At 43.9% G+C, this 15,702-nt stretch overlaps 1 protein-coding gene across 2 annotated transcripts; it reads right to left on the reverse strand.

Annotated features, from left to right (window-relative positions):
- Positions 1-1,320: 1,320 nt before the first annotated feature.
- LOC103710143 (protein NETWORKED 3A-like) lies at positions 1,321-5,420 on the reverse strand. 2 transcript variants are annotated; one of them, XM_039125132.3, is made up of 3 exons: positions 5,207-5,420; positions 3,609-3,716; positions 1,321-2,095 (listed from the first exon to the last, which is right to left on the reverse strand). In XM_039125132.3, exons 2-3 carry the CDS (start codon positions 3,697-3,699, stop codon positions 1,512-1,514), a joined length of 675 nt encoding a protein of 224 aa, XP_038981060.2. In that variant the 5' UTR covers positions 3,700-3,716; positions 5,207-5,420; the 3' UTR covers positions 1,321-1,511. The 2 variants fall into 2 exon arrangements, with proteins under 2 accessions (XP_038981060.2, XP_008793985.2); XM_008795763.6 differs by having other exon boundaries at positions 5,203-5,420.
- Between the last annotated feature and the right edge of the window lie 10,282 nt (positions 5,421-15,702).

Genomic DNA, 15,702 nt, shown 5'->3' on the forward strand with positions numbered 1-15,702 from the left:
TGTTTGCTGGTCACGCCATGACATGCCAACCAAGAACTATGCCTTGCTGCCCCAACTATGCTTGCTGTCAAGGGCTATACCCTGCCACACCTGTCAAAGGCTATACCCTACCACACATGCCAAGAATCATACCCTGCCACGCCTGCCAACGAACGTCGTCTTCAGCTATTGTACAGCTGATCACAGCTCAGCCCGAGATTTCAGGTAACGGCAGTGACCCTCACCATATAAAAAAAAGGTAGAGAAAGGCCCTTGGTAAGCTTTTACAAGCATTTTCAAACCATTACAAACTATTTTAAGCTACAAGAGGCCATCAAAGGCGCTCGGAAACCTCTAAAAAAGGTCCGGCTAACTTAGCCATCGGAGGGCCTTCACCGGAATCCCTGACCAAGGCTTTATGCAGGTACTCCGGAGCGCAGGAGGTGGCTCTCTTTCTCTGTCCCGGCCAGCATCTTCTCGGCTTCCTCCGGCGTGGTCACCCTCAGGCCAAATTTCAACCACAACAGTTCTCTTTGTTAATGAGTTAGGTCAACTTGTTAGCTAGATGTGTCTTAGGCCAAGGTAGCAGCGACTAGGTTTGGCATGCGTTGTGAAATGATACACACATATGCAGCACGGCATAGCAGTTGGTATTTCTCTTATCCTTCCTGCTCATAGTTCACATTGGATTTATTGCAAGGAATTTTTGGTAAAAACAAAAATCTAATCTAAATGATTCATCCATACTTGAAAGGAGGTCACATTCATCCATACTTCTCTCTTACATGGATCACAAGCATCCAATTACAATGTTTGAGTAATGCTAAAATTACACCTTGCATGTGCTATCAAGAACATCTCCTGCTAGTCCAAAAAAAAAAAAAATCGCCGATGCACCGAAGTAAATTATAAGCAACTCAAAAAATATGATGAACGAATTTAATCTGCTAATTGATTGCTTTCCTTGTTTGTTTCTGCCTGCGCCAAGAATAATCTATTCTTTTTCCTAAATTCTACTACATTTTTCTTTGAGTCTTCTTTAGTTTTTGAAAATTCCAATTTTTCCTCTAACAATATGGTTCCCAAATGCTGAACTTGTGACTTTGAACAATATCCACCAACCGAAGAGGAATAAAAGACCTAGAAAGAACACATAATTAAGATTTATCTATTAGCAAAAGAAAGATCAAAGTTCTAGATGTTTTGTTTTTCATATTTTACCAATCCTCCATGCATGCCACAATTGTTGATGGGAATCCAGTATGTTGATGGGAATCCAGTAATGCTCATTACAGAAACCCATAAGGAAAGAATAGCAAGGAGAAAACTTAAACAAAGAACTTTCTCTTTTAAACTTGTCTTTATTGGGATCAAACCTCGCAAAGTGCATGAGAAAAGCCACATATAAGCTGATTCATAACAGATGTATATTTTGTCGTCATCTTTTTTTTTCCTATGCTTTCACATTCACTGCAGAGAAAAAGTTTAACGCACACCAAACTACTTCCAGGAAAATATTTCTTTCAACTCTTTTAATTCGAAAAAACTCCCCTTACTATCTCTTTAATGCACTTCCTCAGACTAGCATTATCATCACTTAAAATGCCAATTGGCAGAGACAACTGTCTAATAACTTCCCTTTTCTCTTCATCTTTTACTTTTATTTCAGCTTTCAGCATTTTATTCTCCTCTGTCAGTCTTTCGATTTCTTCATGCATCAGCAGCTTCCCCTCATCACTGCTGCTATCCTCATCAGCCACTTCTGTCATCTTGCTCTCGACTTGGACTTCTCCCTCAGGATCATCAACTTCAGACTGATAAGAATCAAAAGAATCCGAGGAAGATTCGCACAACATATCCATTGGGCTATTTAGCTTAGGAGACCAGCTTCTGCTTCTTGATATAAGGGAGCGGAATGGTGTGAGGTTCTGATGCCTTCCAACTTCTAACCTGAGCTGGTCATGCCGCTCAGCTAATAAGCGTTGAGCCCGGTGCCATTGTTCTAACATATCCACAAGTTGTGGTCTCCTCTTATAGTACAACTCTGCACACTGAGAAAAGGAGTCAGCATCTTCTTCGATCAGTGCCAGCACTGCCTTGGTCTTCTCTTCTAGCTCTGTCGAATCGAAGAAAAAAGATAGTAGCAGATTATTGAGTAAGCAAGTTTCACTTCATTGTTTTACTCTTGAATTTGTGCGAATCCTTAGTCATTTCTTGCAATAGTAGCAGATTATTGAGTATCTATGTTTAACATACTGAATTGACAAGATACTAAGAAAATGCAAGCAGAAAACTCCTTCGCATGTACAGATTCTTCCTGAATGGTAGAGTTTGGTTTTTAGAAGAAACTCATAAGATGTAAATAGCATGAAGAAAATGTGATTGATCATGCCATGATCGCTATAAATTAATAAGTAAAAAGATGGTTGAGTGACATCTAATGCATGACTGTAACAGAGTAATATAAGGCAATGGAGTTCTAGCATCATGTTTACATATCTGTTGTCCACATAAAATCCTATGTGCAACTTCTACGAGGTGTCTTGAAGTCCTGGACAATGGCAACTTGAGAATGTTACCAGCCTTCTGACTAAAAACTCTTATCCCATAAATTTGAGTTGGCGCAAATCAGGCCAAGGTATATGTTGATTTCCAGACACCTGTAGCTAATTTGTTAGCAAGTGATTTGAGCCTCTACCAAAATAAAACTTGCTTACCAGTCTCAAGTTTTTCGTGCTTCATAAACTCATAAAACCATGGTGTGAAGTAAGCCATGAAGGAAAGAAATGTTAAAGAACAGCAAATTGAGAAGGATTGGGAGGTAAAATGGAGAAGAAGGTATAGTGGCTTGGTCCATATTTCTTGTCACTTATGGAAGGGCTGCCAACAATACAACAACTCGTCCTGAAGAACATAAGTTCAATCTGACTATGGTTGTTCTTAAAGCTTTAACCAAAAATTCAGCTTAGTCATTAAAATATCCAGATTGGCTTCCAACATAGTTAAGATAATGATCATAAACTAGTGTAATTAGGTAATCTAAGTTTTTTGATGTCATTTCACCCTTCTCCGGAATTAAAATAAAGAAAAAAAAACAGAAAAATGATATTTAGATTATCTGATGATTTCATAGTTACTGTAGGGCAGTCATATTCTCTAAATAATTGAAACTGCCATCCAAAATACGTCGTCCTAGTATCAGGCCCTATACCCATGCCACCCTGTTTCTATATCGGTACGCCCAGCAGTATGAAGGCCGATTCGATGTACTGAGTATTAGCACACCTCCTATACCATATACCGGTACCGACCGGTAAGGTACAGTACGCCGTATGGTATGGCGTTCCATGGTGCCATTCCTTTCTGTTTGGGTTTCTAAAGATGAAAAGTTTTATAAGTTTGCTAGTAAACATTCATTTTTTTCAGTCATTTATATTATTAATTATTCCGAAATAGAATAAGACCGCCACATCCAAGACATCAAGTGGCAAAATATACAGCCGATGAGCCAGCAATTACAAATTTTTCTAGTATCAGCTTGAAATCAATCAACAATATGACACGGCATAGTCCACCTCTTATAATCTCATATTATCTAGCTTTAAGATCAAGTTTTGAGAGAACCAAACCTTGAAGAGTAGATTCCAGCCATGTCGAACTCCATGGGCTGTTGTGGCTGTCAAACCACCAAGAGTGGGACTGCTTCTCCACCATTCTCATTCTTTTTGCCTATTCACCTGCAACCACTAATCTTCAGGAATGAGGACCCAAGGACATCACATCCCATAAACGCAAGATCAACATGTGGATCAGAGAATAGAAAGGGCCATTTCTCCTTCCTGCTTTGAAGAGGAAGAGGTCGCCAATGCTCAAACCTTGACATGGTTCTCAAGGGGAGAGACCTAGGTCTGAGGACCCACACAGCCGTGTTTAGTCTCACATCGGTTATTCACTAGATATATCTTAGGTATTTATACAAGATCAAGAAGCTCAATTAATACCTTCTAGCTAGCTTTTTTGTGTAAGATTCTGAGTTATGACATAATGGTATCAGAGCACACCCGATTCAGACATATGTAGACTAGATGACACTGCAGCACGAGTATATTTGAGCTGACCATGAGCTCATCGTAGTGTTTGTGATTGGATTTGAATAAATTTGGATCCTTAGCATGACGAGAATGCTAGGCTTAAACGGAAGAAATATGTGAGGATCTGTATGGGTGTGTATTTAGTTCTACATCGGTTATTCGCTAGGTAAATCTTGGATACTTATACAGAACCAAGAAACTCAAAAAATACCTTCCAGCTAATCTTTTTGGATAAGGTTTTGGGTTATGACACTAGGCCATGCTCCATCCTATTGTTGGGCTATTTCAAGCCATTCTATGTTTGGTGAAAGATGTTGAAGATGTTTATATCACCACCTCCAGAGCTATTTTAACAGACTGTCATCCATGGTGTGCTCTGAGCATTAATTTTCCAAGTCAGCATTAGTGGATTCAAGAATTTTCTTTTCGCGTGCACTTAATGGATGTTCTAGAGCATTTTTTTTTAATATCGATTTATTTTGATGAATGATGAAAATGTCAGATAACTAATGTCAATAAAAAAAAAATCCACTTGAAGGCTTCCGGAGCTGCTGTTACCGTATCTGGAAGACTGGAACATTATAACAACGGTTGTTTTAAATATAGGATGCAAAAAAAAAAGAAAAAAAAAGAAAAGGGAAAGAAAAGGAAACGTCGGACAGATAATTTTTTGTTTAAAATTAAAAATGATGTGGTTTGAATGGACTGTCAGGAACACTTTGGCTTTTGTCCATGGAGGGATCATCAGGCAGATGAGGAAAACAATGATGAAACCACAAGAGTCTGAGATTTTTTTTTAAAAAAAGAAGGAAATAATTTAGAAAATTGTTGGCCAAGATGAAGCCATCGATCAGACGAACTAATTAAAATATATACACCTAAGTACCTAAGGGCACAGATTTTTTTAAGAAAAAAATGACAGTGTAAAGAAACAACAAGGAAATTTATAAAACAAAAATTTTGAAGAAAAAGAAACATATTCTAGCTTATTTCTTGGCCATAGCAGGGTTATCAACCGGATAGCCAGGTTTGGCAAGAAATGCCTTCAAAGGGTCCTAAACACATATACCAAGAGAAAAATTTCGCTACATGCATTCAAACAAACACACACGGAGAGAGAGAGAGAGAGTACCTACGAAGTTTAAGAGGAGGCTACTTTCTTCTGGTTGCTCAAGAGTTCGAAGAAGAAGAGGAAGAGAAGGACTGAAGCAGAGGTGAAGAGTTGTAAGATCCCTTGATTTGAAAACCCACGCTTTCCTTCGCACCCTTTTACATATCTATTGCTTGCCTTCATTAAGTCTATGAGTAACTTATCTGGATTCCATGGAGGAGTTTTCTGTGTGAGGGACCCAGAAGTGACCGTTGGCGCAAGCCGGACATTGGAAAGTTTTCAAAAAGTTCTTTTTTCCTTTTTTTCAAACTATGCCGCTTTCTGTAACGGTAACGGGTTTGGAATCATTCGCTGTGTGTGGGAAAAGAAAATAAACAGCGTTGTTGCCACCAAGGTGGTAGCCTAGTGGTACTGGGCAGAAATTCTAACCTTAAGGTCCCAAGTTCGAATCGCTGCGGCGACGATTAAATTGTGGACCGGAGCTTACTACTTTGGCCACTGCTTGGACTTGAGGTATAGGACCGCTCTTGAACCGCTAGTAGCCGGGGTGGTGCCGGGTGTGACGTACTCACACTTGGGACTCGAGCCAGAGCCCAGAGGGATAGCTGAGCCGGGCCCATGGGTGGGGAGGGTATGAGTAAAACCGGTCGGGGTGCCCAACACACGGCCATTTCTGCCCGCATCGAACATTCTCCTGGCGGGGCGGGGGCCCAGTGGGGGCTGCTACGCGGGGTTGGGCTTGTCCCTTCCTCCCCCTTACCCCCTTTCTTTCAGCAAAAAAAAAAAAAAAAAAAAAGAGCGTTGTATGTCCAAACAACTATTTATCTTGAGTTTTCAGGAATTGGATGTAACTGCTATTAATTTATCTAAAAGTTGTTTTACATGAATCCCCTCCTAAATATTGAATTTTATACCATACCCTTCCAAAATTAATATTTGCATGTATACCCTCGTAAAGCACTTATTTTGCTATTCTATCTTTCTTTTATTTTTATTTTTGTATATGTTGAAGGGTTTTAGCATGTTATAATGCGCAGCGGAAGCTAGGGATTTTAAAAATTTCTTAATAAAGTCCCTATGCATGAAACCCTTTTAAGCCTAGATCACCTTAATGATTACAATCAAATGATATAAAATAAATGCAGAATTAGTAGAATACCTCAAACGCTAATCCAAAGTGTACAATCTCCACGAGGCGTCCAAGTGTCCGCCCTCCAAATAGTGATCCACACGAAAACTTGATCAAGACTTTAGCTCCAAAGACTTTTGATCCTTAATGCAGAATTCTTCTAAAGAACTCTAATGGCTTGCTTTCCTTCCTTTCTATTTTTCTTTAGCCTTCTAAAATCACTTCTAATCCTTTTTGTCCTAAAGAAGACCACCTTGTCTTGGCTTAGGACACACTAGAAGCAATGCTAGAAAGAAAGAAACTAATGTAAGAAAGAAAGAAGAGAGGAGTGGGGTGAATTTTGAATGATGAAACCCATGGAGTGCTAACCTATTTATAATAGGTGTAGGGATGCATCTCCAAGGGATGCATCCCATCCACACATCCTCTCATGAAAGGGCATCATCTAAAGGGCCATATCAAATAAGAGGAGGTGCAGATCAAGTGAGGAGGTGTATCAAATGATATGTCCTTTCATGTGGTGCCATATTTTGACCAAGTCAACATCACATGCTAATCACATGTCTATCACGCCTCACCTCTTGATCTTTCATGATGATGATCCAAGGGCTCCAATGCAAGGCGCCATTCACTTGACCCATTATGTCTTCATCCAATGGTGGGATTAAGATCCAATGGTCAATTATGGTAGCCATCCTCTAACCCAATCCAATTGGGTTAAACCAACTCTCCATTATGTCTTCATCCAACGGTAGATCAAGATCTAACGGTCTAGATTGAATGATTTATTAAATCTAATCCAATTAGACTCAAACCAAGCCAATTAGGTGCCAACTCTTGGCTAACCCATATTAGAATATGATCTAATCAAATTAGATCAATTAAGAATCAGATTCGAATCCAATTCGAATCAGATTCGAATCCAATTTGAATCAGGAGCTAAGGTTTGCAACACCTGCTAGGATGTTTATCTTGCAAACATGATCTAATCCAATTAGACCCTTGATAAGTTTTTTTGTGTGTGACCCATTGGGTTCCATACTTAGCCAGCAATAGGTGTGAGTGCGAGTTGACCCAACTTGATTAGAACTCTTCTAATCGATTTAAGTCCAAACTGCGCGAACCCGAACTTAACAATTAGAATCCTTTCTAATTGGTGATCGAATTAAACTCTTTAATTTGATCAAACCTATAAAACAAGATTGACGTCTAGCAACGTGTCATGTCTACCCGGAAAATATGGAATTTGGTGGAAATACCAAAAATACCCTTCAGTGGCAAGTTACCATGCAATTCAATTCTTTAATCAAACTGCATCCCAAATATATATATGAGTATGAATATATGTCAAACTCAATTTCATATTCATATTTTTCTCAATTTTTTAATGATAATTCAAATAATGAAACATTAGAAACTCTTTCTAATTTTCATTCTGCTTTGATCAAAGGCTTCCTGAATTATCATATGATTAGAATAAATAGGATGCTATCTTCTCTTACTAGAAGTGATTAATTCCTTGTTGACCTACTCATAATCTTCGTACACAATTCACCATATCCAGAAGACCTCGTACATAACTTATTGTCATGAATGAGTGTTGTTGCTGGAAATTGGACCCGAGGGCCGCCGCGAAGCCGGAGAAGGAGGAGCTCCGCTGCTACAGGGGGCGGACGGCGGTGCGCCGGCCGGCTGCGTCCTCCACCGCGGGGGGGTGTGCAAGTCCTGCAAGGAAAACCGGTGGCCGGGCTCCCCGGCGCCGGCCCTCCGATGCCTAAGTCAGAGGGGACAAGTATGTGGAGAGAGCGGGGAGGAGAGTATGTGGAGAAGACACAGAGGATATCTGGACAAGATCAAGAAGATGAAAGGGATGATGTCATCAATTGTGTCTGTGCTTCCTCCCACCCCCTCCCGGAGGGTCCAGTCCGGGGAGTTTTTGTTAGGGGTTTCTCAGAGTCCGTCCGGAGAGAATCCTCAGAGTCCCCCCCCCCCCCCCGAGTCCCCTTCCTCTTCCCCCCAGGCTTCCTTTTATAAAAGGATTTGGTTACATGGGAGGTGACAGGAGGTTTGTCCTGTTCTGTGATAATTGGGCACGATTTGGCCCATTAATGGCGTGGTGGAGAACGGGGCCGAATCAGACCGGAACCAGGGAGTTGTCACGGTCGATCGGACCTGTTGGAGTGGTTGAACCGCCGGCCGTGGCGGGCCTGGGGTCTGTGGATGGTAAGTGCATTTATTACCGAATGAACCGGCGGTCAGGTAGAGCCATGCGCTCTGATGGTTCAGTGATCCGGAGATCGTCTTGGGCCGTGTTCATTAAATGCCTGAGTGCATCGGAGACTTGAGGGAGTCTCATGCATTAATGGCAGGTCGTGCCGAATGCCTGCGGAGATCTTGTGCCTTGATGGCTTGGAGATAGTGGCAGGTCGCAAGCCGTAGGAGTTGTCAAGTCCCTTGGACTTTAGGCGGAGGTTGAACATTTGGTTAAGGCATCGGCTCGGCAAGGGTGCCGAGCCGAGCTGGTCGCCCAATCGGGCGCCCTGTGGCGGGGCTGCTTTGAGTACTCCTGGTCGGCGCCCTTTAGGCGAGCACCTTCTAGCAGAGCGCCTCGGCGCTGTCTTTGGTCGGCACTTTCTAACCGAGCAGCTTATTTTGGTTGGGCACCTCTTGGCGCGCACTCTGGTCGGCGTCCTCTAGTCGGGCGCCTTCCTGGTCGGCATCCTTTGGCCGAGCAGCTCTCTGGTCGGCGCTCTTTGGCCAGGCGCCTTTCCGGTCGGCACTCTTTGGCCGAGCGCCTCCGTTATGGCATGACTTGGGGTTTTTCCCCCAACACTATCCCCCGACTTCCGAGTCCGAGCTGCTTTTTGGCTCGGGCGAAGGAAGTAGTTCGGTCATCGATCGTCCTGGTGCTGTGAGCGTTCTTACACCATGGCGACTGAAGACGCTTTTTCTGCTCGGAGTCCGTTCTTTGGGGACGTCGGCAGAGAAGAATCCAAGTAAAGATAAATGAGAATGTAAAGACATTAAATGAATGGGTACCTTGTACCGTGTGCGTCCTTGCGCCGAGGCGACTGAAGACGCTTCTCTGCTCGGACTCCGTTCTTTGGGGACGTCGGCAGAGAAAAGTCCAAGTAAAGATAAATGAGAATGTAAAGACATTAAATGAATGGGTACCTTGTACCGTGTGCGTCCTTGCGCCGAGGCGACTGAAGACGCTTCTCTGCTCGGACTCCGTTCTTTGGGGACGTCGACAGAAATCCAATGACGAAGAGCGGGCCAAACTCGTTGGCTGAAGCCGATGGAGCACGAGCCGAGCTCGTCCGGTCAAAGAGGACCGCTAACTCATCTCGATGTCTCGAGCATCCCTATAGCCGGGGCATCCCGACGTCTCGGGGCATCCTGACCGTGGTCAGGGTAGGAGCACGAGCCGAGCTCGTCCGGTCAGAGAGGACCGCTAACTCATAGCCGATGGAGCACGAGCCGAGCTCGTCCGGTCAGAGAGGACCGCTAACTCATAGCCGATGGAGCACGAGCCGAGCTCGTCCGGTCAGAGAGGACCGCTAACTCATATCCCGACGTCTCGTGCGTCCCTATAGCCGGGGCATCCCGACGTCTCGGGGCATCCCGACGGATCGGGGCATCCCGACGTCTCGGGGCATCCTGACCGTGGTCAGGGTAGGAGCACGAGCCGAGCTCGTCCGGTCAGAGAGGACCGCTAACTCATAGCCGATGGAGCACGAGCCGAGCTCGTCCGGTCAGAGAGGACCGCTAACTCATATCCCGACGTCTCGGGCCATCCCGACGGATCGGAGCATCCCGTTGCGGCAGGGCATCCCAATATATTGGGGCATCCTGACGTCTCAGGGTAGGAGCACGAGCCGAGCTCGTCCGGTCAGAGAGGACCGCTAACTCATAGCCGATGGAGCACGAGCCGAGCTCGTCCGGTCAGAGAGGACCGCTAACTCATAGTCGGGGAGCACGAGCCGAGCTCGACGGTGGAAGCCGATGGAGAACGAGCCGAGCTCGTCTGGTCACTTAAGACTGCACCCCGATGTCTCGGGCCATCCCGACGAATCGGGGCATCCCGTTGTGGCAGGGCATCCCAATATATTGGGGCATCCTGACGTCTCAGGGCATCCTGACCGTGGTCAGGGTAGGAGAACGAGCCGAGCTCGTTGGCTAACCTGAAAATAGATAAAATATTGAATTTATTTGAAGCTAAAGTGGCGTACTGTACCTTTTGGAGATATTTTGATAGCTCTCGAGCTTCGAAGTCCCTCAGGACTTGGTTCGGCACCGGCCTTCTTTGGCTTGATTTTTTAGGTGTTTTGCGCTCGGGTTTCTGAGCTCGGTCTGCATGAGCTCGGCGGGGGCTTCAGTGATGGCGACGCTCTGAAAGGGGAGCAATGTCGCGGGCGCCGTCCCAAGGACTTACGCCCGTAAGGAGGGAGTACATGCTGGTTTCTTGCTTGCTGCCGGAAGACAGAAGACTTGGAAGGATAATGGGATTTAATGGGGCTGTACCCTTTGTCACAGAGGCTTACAATCCCATTTTAAAGCTCCATAACTCTCCTTCTCCAGACCTCAGCTTTTATTTCTCTTTCCCCCCAACTCGTTGACGTGAGACTTGGACGACTACTTCTCACTGGTTGCCCCCACATACGTCGTTGCAGCGGGAGCCATGCCTGATTCGAGATGGCTCGGGAGTCAGGAGAAAGTTTCTTCCTCTGCTTAACATGATTCCGTGGAGGCGGCACAGGAGGGGCCTCCACTTGTTGCAGGCTTTGGGCTGCAAATAGCTAGCACTTGGACTTGCTGCACAAGCGCATCGAAGTGCTCGAGTCGGACTTGTGGAACTTGATCTACCGGAGATCTTGATGGTGAATTTTGGACTGAGCGTTTGGGACTTGGAGCATGATACTCGAAGGGGAAACCCGCTTGTAGGGGGCTTCGGTTGAACTGGAGCCGGAGGAGGCGGTGCCGTTGGGATGCCCCTGGGTTGCAAGCTTTGGACAGCGGTAGCCAAGGCTTGCACTTGTTGCACCAGGGCATCAAACTGCTCCGGCCGAACTTGATGAACTGACTCGGTCGGAGGTGATGGGTTTCGGACGGAACGCTCTGGGCTAGGTGGAGGACGTTGAGAGGCATTGGAAGCCCCTTTGCTTCTTAGCTTCATGGCAGCGAACTCGGTCCCTTCTTCTAGCGCCAACTGTTGCTGGAAATTGGACCCGGGGGCCGCCGCGAAGCCGGAGAAGGAGGAGCTCCGCTGCTACAGGGGGCGGACGGCGGTGCGCCGGCCGGCTGCGTCCTCCACCGCGGGGGGGTGTGCAAGTCCTGCAAGGAAAACCGGTGGCCGGGCTCCCCGGCGCCGGCCCTCCGATGCCTAAGTCAGAGGGGGCAAGTATGTGGAGAGAGCGGGGAGGAGAGTATGTGGAGAAGACACAGAGGATATCTGGACAAGATCAAGAAGATGAAAGGGATGATGTCATCAATTGTGTCTGTGCTTCCTCCCACCCCCTCCCGGAGGGTCCAGTCCGGGGAGTTTTTGTTAGGGATTTCTCAGAGTCCGTCCGGAGAGAATCCTCAGAGTCCCCCCCCCAGAGTCCCCTTCCTCTTCCCCCCAGGCTTCCTTTTATAAAAGAATTTGGTTACATGGGAGGTGACAGGAGGTTTGTCCTGTTCTGTGATAATTGGGCACGATTTGGCCCATTAATGGCGTGGTGGAGAACGGGGCCGAATCAGACCGGAACCAGGGAGTTGTCACGGTCGATCGGACCTGTTGGAGTGGTTGAACCGCCGGCCGTGGCGGGCCTGGGGTCTGTGGATGGTAAGTGCATTTATTACCGAATGAACCGGCGGTCAGGTAGAGCCATGCGCTCTGATGGTTCAGTGATCCAGAGATCGTCTTGGGCCGTGTTCATTAAATGCCTGAGTGCATCGGAGACTTGAGGGAGTCTCATGCATTAATGGCAGGTCGTGCCGAATGCCTGCGGAGATCTTGTGCCTTGATGGCTTGGAGATAGTGGCAGGTCGCAAGCCGTAGGAGTTGTCAAGTCCCTTGGACTTTAGGCGGAGGTTGAACATTTGGTTAAGGCATCGGCTCGGCAAGGGTGCCGAGCCGAGCTGGTCGCCCAATGGGGCGCCCTGTGGCAGGGCTGCTTTGAGTACTCCTGATCGGCGCCCTTTAGGCGAGCACCTTCTAGCAGAGCGCCTCGGCGCTGTCTTTGGTCGGCACTTTCTAACCGAGCAGCTTATTTTGGTTGGGCACCTCTTGGCGCGCACTCTGGTCGGCGCCCTCTAGTCGGGCGCCTTCCTGGTCGGCATCCTTTGGCCGAGCAGCTCTCTGGTCGGCGCTCTTTGGCCAGGCGCCTTTCCGGTCGGCACTCTTTGGCCGAGCGCCTCCGTTATGGCATGACTTGGGGTTTTTCCCCCAACAAGTATAAACCAAAATATGGGTTCATGTGCACAAGATACCATGGTGATCTCAGGTCATAGGATCAGTTGCACAACTCCCACTAAGAGAATCATCTTTTGACATGTAAGTAAGACTTCATAAGATTTCTCTTTGTAGGTCAATTCAGTGAACTCATTCCTCTAATGAGCACCCACATCTTTGTATTAGTGTCTCCACACAAATGATTGTGAGATCAATCATCCTCTGCATCGAGCATACATAAGACATGCCAGTCTTTCCGGTAATCATTGATCTCCGACTCAATGTACCAATGACTGAGAATATTTAAGATTAGGATTTTAGGATTTTAAGTCTCACTAGTATGATCTCATCATAGTCTTAAAACCATTGCCCTAATCTAAGGAGTTTATCATAAATATAATCAACAGCATATGATAAAACATAACGCTTTTATTCATATTTAAATTTCATGTACATGATTTGGACAAATCAAAAGAAAAAACCTTTCGCAATACATATTGCGATTGGCTTGTAGGGCATCTACTCTTTCATATGTACCCACACCATTTAATAATGTTAAAAAATTAACGGTTTCAAATTAAAATAACTAAAATATCCTTGATAGGCAGATGCACAAAAACAAATATTTATAAGACAATCACGATGGAGGATAAAAAAATAATATCAAAATTTTATTTTATTTTTAATTAAAATAAATATGGTTTTATTAGCGGTGTTAGAAAAACTATTGTATTGGGGGCATTTGTGCAAAAACAGTGCTTTATGAGTATACAGAAATAAATATAAATTTTAAAAGGTTACTCACATAAATTTAAATTTTTAAAAGAATATTCATGCAAAAAATTCTTTATCTAATTATGTTAAGATTTAGAGAATTAGCAATTATTTCTTAAACTGAGATGAAAATTTAAATTGAAATCAACACTATTTCTTAAATTGAGACTGCAGTTAATGCCGGCAATTATTTAGATACCATGATCAAGGCCTCTACAACCATGTTAAATTGAAATCAATATTATTTCTTATGGTTCATATGCCCCTACAAATCTAGTTGGGTTACGGATTTTAAGCGCTTGTTATCCAATAACTAAACGATGAAGCTGAATTTCTATCTCTTTTTTTTCCCTTTTTGTTCTAATGAGGTTCCTCTTTTTATAGTTCCTTTGGCAGGGTGATGAATTTGTGGTCATGCGGGGCATTCCTTGCTTCAGAATATTCGGGCTACAATGAGTGATGATATGGCTTTTTTGAAAAGCAAAAAGGCCGCGAACTGGATGGCTTCATACGTGGCCAGTCACTCCGGAGATATTCTGTGGATTGCGGAAGGGGAGTTGCCCAGAGTGCTCCAAAATTTGTTATTTTTTAACATTTAGATTTGTATAAATCATCCCTTTCCACAAAAAAAAAAAAAAAGTCATGCAGGGTTTTGGGCCTTCTTGTGTTTCTCAGTAGACAAGGTGGGGCCCAGCAAGTACAGAAGCTAAATCAGCTCCTGAAGTACACAAGAGAGCTTCCAAGGAATTTCTTATACATATAAACATTTCCTGAGGCTTGACTAATTGGCATAGCTTATTCATCAAAATAAAAAGGAGAAATTGGCATTGCTGTTGTGAGAAGCTGCTTGCTTTTATTTCATAAGCAACTTTGTCAATCCTTTATTCAGGGTGTGTAACTTCTCCATCAATAGTTTTAAATACAAAGAAAGTGACACATGTCTTGGGAGATCCAATGGTCGGTATGAACCACAATGAATTGACTTGCATGAAAAATAAGGCGATGAAGAGAATTGGTAGATCCTCTCCACGTTCCATATTGCATTCATCATGAGGTTTTTGTAAGCAACAAGATCTTACAAGTAGGATCAAGAAGGCCACACATAGAGAACAAGCTTTTTGTTGAGGTTGGCACTTCTTGATTCAACTAGCAACTGTGAATTGCACCACCCATTTTTGCACCAATTGGAGTAAGAAACTCTTTTTGTGATCGATCTGGGAACCCACAGCATAATTCATGATTTGGCTTTTTACCTCTTAACACAAAGTCTGGAGCCCATAGCATAATTGAAGTCTCTGCATGTGTCTTCCTAAGTCTGCAGTGACTGTTCGAAGACAAATCCTTCCAAGGATTTTTTTTTTTTTTTAATACTAAACTGGATGTATCATACAGTACGGATATAAATACAGCCAAAAAATCAAAAAACAATAGATCTCAGAGCGCACTGACAACTCCCTCTCTCCAACCCAAAAGGTATCCTCAGAATAGTTGGCCACATATGAGGCCAAAGAGATTTATCTAGCAAGCAACTTTGTGCATTAGCTAGAACACATGAGGAGACTGGCTTGTCAAGTTATCTGGTTAATTTACAAACCAAATTATCCTATCCATACTGCATCAAATATATTTCACTCAGAAAAAGAATGCATTGATCTATTTCTTATGGTTCATGCAATCTTCAAACATACTGCAATTTATTTCACTAAAAAATATCTGCAATTTGTGATATTTTATGTAAAAAACATTGTGATACAGGAGCATTGCAAGTGAGCTGAATTTTCCACTTCAGCGTGCAGGGTTTCACAAAATGGATGCAGTGTGTGCTCACAAGGACTTGCCAAATACCTAATTTTTATTTTTGATTTTCTGTATAGATATTAAAATTTCATAAGTTATACATCCACTGATTATTATTCTAAAACTTTCTTTTGCAGGCCGAGGTCTTCCATATCCAATGATTAACTTGGATGCATTATCGCACATTTTGATATGAAGAATCATAAAACAATTTAAGATCATATATAGAACTTGATCATCTTAGTCAAGTTAAAATTATATTGCAAAATTCTCACTGATCAGGGTAATAACGGATACAATTAGCTGTCTGACTATGCCCAGATAAGCTTATAGTCTCATCCACATCAATCAATCACCATTTATAAAATCATAATTGCTGGAGCTG

This window comes from Phoenix dactylifera, chromosome 2 (assembly GCF_051530095.1).
Source record: "Phoenix dactylifera cultivar Ajwa chromosome 2, Ajwa_hap1_PhDact_Kaust_v1.1, whole genome shotgun sequence".
Classification (NCBI taxonomy): domain Eukaryota; kingdom Viridiplantae; phylum Streptophyta; class Magnoliopsida; order Arecales; family Arecaceae; genus Phoenix; species Phoenix dactylifera.

Excerpts from the sequence above, each read along its gene's own strand:
- LOC103710143 (XM_039125132.3), bottom strand. The coding sequence starts at position 3,699 with ATGAGAATGGTGGAGAAGCAGTCCCACTCTTGGTGGTTTGACAGCCAC. Across the intron at positions 2,096-3,608 it reads GCTGGAATCTACTCTTCAAG|AGCTAGAAGAGAAGACCAAG; the intron begins GTTTGGTTCTCT and ends TCGATTCGACAG.